At 50.4% G+C, this 3,832-nt stretch overlaps 1 protein-coding gene across 1 annotated transcript in view; it reads right to left on the bottom strand.

Moving 5' to 3' along the window:
- POLE (DNA polymerase epsilon, catalytic subunit) overlaps positions 1-3,832 on the bottom strand; it is a 31,181-nt gene that overhangs the window by 5,478 nt on the left and 21,871 nt on the right. The window contains exons 32-34 of the mRNA XM_017746490.1: positions 1,711-1,864; positions 1,524-1,630; positions 304-486 (exon numbers count right to left, since the gene is read on the bottom strand). Of these exons, the coding sequence (XP_017601979.1) occupies positions 304-486; positions 1,524-1,630; positions 1,711-1,864 (444 nt within the window). The remainder of the gene's footprint in view (positions 1-303; positions 487-1,523; positions 1,631-1,710; positions 1,865-3,832) is intronic.

Here is a 3,832-nt window from a genome sequence, read left to right as displayed (position 1 = left end):
TGGTGGTGTCAGGTGCCCCCTCCCCACAGCAGGTCCCCATGGTCCTGGGACAGCACACCCCAGCATTCCCAAAGCACCCACCCACCTCCACACCACCAGCTCTCCAGCTGAGTGCAGGGATGGAGAGAGATCCTGAGGTGGCCTTTCTGCTGGCACTGCTCCAGGTAAGACCCCCACAAACAAAACAAGCTTCTTGACCTTGGGTCCAGCAGTTACAAGCAGGTGTTCTTAGAACTGGTGCACCAGTGCCTTCCACAGCATCCTTCCCTTAGTCCCCATGGTCCCACATTCCCCCCACCTTCATCTCACCTTGTAGCCCAAGAGCAGCCGCTGGACACCTCTGTAGATGGCCTTGGGGTCGGTCTCAGCGCGCACCTCAAAGGTGTGTTTGTCCGGTGGCAGGAGCTCCTTGCCCACCTTTTCCAGCAGAGCTGTGCGCTCTGCTGAGAACAAGGTGGTGAGGTTTGGCATCTGGTTGCTGCGTACCTGGGTGCAAGAGGAATCAGGTCAGAGCAGGGGGAGAGCAACCCTGGGATGTGTGGTTCCAGGGGCCCTACTAAAACATAGCAGGGATGTGCAATATATGGAGAAACCTCCTGCTGCCTGGCCCTACCAGGTCTGGGGTGGAAAGGACTTTTAAAGGTTGTCTAGTCCAACCCCCTGCCACGGACAGGGACACCATATAATCTCAGAATTGTTTAGGTTAGAAAATACCTGTAAGATCAAGTCCAGCTGTCCACCCAACATTGCCAAGGCCACCACTAAACCATGCCTCCAAGTGCCAAATCCTCACATCTTTTAAATCCCTCCAGGGATGGTGACTCCACCACTGCCCTGGGCAGCTGTGCCAGGGCTTGACAACCCTTTTGGTGAAGTTTTTCCTAACATTCATCCTAAACCTCCCCTGGTGCAACTTGAGGTCAGCTAGACCAGGTTGCTCCAGGCCCCATCCAACCTGGCCTAGAACACTTCCAGGGATGGGGCACCCACAGCTTCTCTGGCAAACCTGTGCCAGGGTCTCACCAGCCTCACAGGGAATAATTTCCTCCCCAATATCGCATCTAACCCTGCCCTCTGGCAGTGGGAAGCCATTCCCCCTTATTCTGTCACTCCATCCCTTGTCCAAAGTTCCTTTCCAATTCTCTTCAGGCACTGGAAGGGCCTCTAAGGTCTCCCTGGAGCCTTCTCTTCTCCAGGCTGAACACCTCCAGCTCTCCCAGCCTGTCTCCAGAGCAGAAGGGCTCCAGCCCTCATCACAGCATCTCCGTGGCCTCCTGTGAACTTGCTTCAGCACCTCCATGTCATTCCTATGTTGCAAACCCCAGAGATGGAGGCAGCTTTGCATGTGGGCTCTCACCTGACCAAGGCAGAGGGGCAGAATCCCTCCCTCCCCTGCTGCCCACACTGTGGGGATCAGCCCAGGACACGGGGGGTTTTTGGGCTGCCAGTGCACGTGTCCAGGGCATGTTCAGCCTCTCACCCACCAGCACCCCCAATTCCCCACCCTCCACAGCCCTCCTTACCTTGTCCAGCACGAAGACGGCAGCCTTGCGCTGTGAGGGGATGAAGAGGCCCAGGAGCGCCTTGCTGCCCTGGGAGCTGTGGTAAAGGTAGATGTGGCGAATGCTTCCTGGGGACACAGAGCACAGAGCATCAGTGGTGCCCATGGGTACCAGCTGCCCCAGGAGCCCCTCTCCCAGAATGCCTCACCTGGCTCTAGGTAAGTGAACTGGGCCAGCGAGCGCATCTCCAGGTGCTCGATGTTGAAGGTTTCAGCCTCTCGCCCTGCCAGGTGCCGGACGAGCTGCCTGCTGACCATGCACACGCAGCCCAGGTGGATCAGGGCACGGAAGAGCAGCGGCACCTGGAATCATGGGGAGAGATGTGATGGAACAACTGCTACTAAGCTCTTCTCGGTGGTTGCAGACCTAGAATAACCCAGATTAAAACCCACAGGTAGCACATATCTGAGGTTCCTTGGCATAAGTTTGGTATTACCAGCCTTGCTAAAGGTATACAACAGGTATCTCAAAATCCACATATTCCTGTCTAGGCCCAGATCCTACCATCAAGGTACTTTGGAGGATGTGTGGAGCAATATTTGGCCAATCTTGCTGCTCTGCAACTTGTGGTTTGTCATTCCGAGGCAGGGGCTCCATCTGAACCTCCATATAATCAGCATGGTGGGAGATTTACCACAGATCCATCCTGTGTTATTAACCCTGTAGCTGTCAAATCCACTGCTGCAGGAGACTCCTGAATGGCTTGCTGAGGAACCTGGTCCCAAACTAGTGAAAAGCAATAAGCATTTCTTGTCTGATTACTCTTCCCTTGTGCTAGTTTTAGTTGTAAAAGCTCCTCACATCTCTTCAGCAAGGTAAAGCATTCCCATCTAAGTTCCATCCCTGAAGGCAAACTGTTCCCTCCCTTGCATCTTCCTGTGTTACTCCTGCTGTATCTTCTGGGATCATGATCAGAACTGCACTGCAGATATTTAAAGATCAAGACAGATCTTTCCTTGCCCAGGTCTGTGTCCAGCTGGGTTAACTGTGTCTCTGAGGATGGAAGCTCCACAACCCCGTGGGGCAACCTGCTCAATCATGCTTGCAGAAGTTTTTTCTGACATTTACACAGAACTTTCATGTTTTAGGTTGTGCCCACTGTCGCCCATTCTTTCCTGGGCACCAGAGCAGAGCCTGGCTCCTCTTCTCCACTCTTCCCATCGAGCAGGTCCCCTGAACCTCTTCTGGGCTGCACAGTCCAACTCACTCAGCCTCCCCTCAGATGCTGCTATATGGTTATCTAAATTCCTTCATATCTTTAAAACTTCTCCATGCCCTTTGTTTTACTTCAGCTGCTCATTTTAATTTCCCCTCAGGTTCTTGATTTTTCCTCTTCCCACTTATTAAACACGACTAGAGCAGAGAGAACTCATGTTTACTAGAGGAAGGTCTATAGATATAAAGAATTTGGGTACATACCAGTCACTTCAGACAAGTAATCTGAAGTAAGTTTTGGGTGCTGCTTACTAAACCTCAGTACAGTTTGGTAGGCACCATTTTCAATTGCTGATGGCATATATGGTTCAATCTTTTTCATCACCACAGGATTTCACAGGCTCCACATAATCATTAAGAGTTGTGCCTTGTCTTGAGAGACCTTTCTTCAAATTTTTCAAAAGCAGAAGCTTAAGGTGAATAAAAAAGTTTTCTGTAACCATGTCCCACTGGAATGCTTCACAGGTTATACCAGTAACTTCAGTAGCAAAAGTCTCCCAACTCTGTGATGCTCTTTTTGCCCTTGCAGCCTCCTGCACCTCAGAAAGCATTTCATAGCCAGTGGCACCTCTGCTCACAGCAAAGCTTGTCCTACTCATGACTTTTCATCCATAATAATCCTACAGACCATTTCAGTATCAAATTCACCTGCCTTTAGGCTTTCTTAACTCCATTCTTACAATGGTGTCGTCTATTACTTCCACACAGGCCAGGTCTTTTCACTGCAACATCTTCTTAGTTAAATTCCTGTCATCAGGTTTTGATCTGCTGGACAAACCAGTATCCTCACTGGAAGCAAGCATCCCAGGTTCCCACCTTCATTTTCAGCACTGGAAAATTGAATTTTAGCCTCATTGCTTTCTACAGAATTTCATTTAGGTTGTTCTTGCTCTTCCTGAACATTCAAGTTGTATGCTGTTCTTTTTCTAAAGCTTTTACAACCTTGTTTTAGAGGACATGGCACTCAGACACTCAGACTACACACCACTCCAGCATATGTTGGGATTTTCCTCAGCTTTACTCCAAATGCCCCTTCTCTTTTCTGGTTCCAATAC

This window comes from Corvus brachyrhynchos, unplaced genomic scaffold, assembly GCF_000691975.1.
Source record: "Corvus brachyrhynchos isolate BGI_N302 unplaced genomic scaffold, ASM69197v1 scaffold19, whole genome shotgun sequence".
NCBI lineage: Eukaryota > Metazoa > Chordata > Aves > Passeriformes > Corvidae > Corvus > Corvus brachyrhynchos.
The sequence above is the reverse complement of the archived record's forward strand: the minus strand, read 5'-3'. Positions and strand labels throughout refer to the sequence as shown.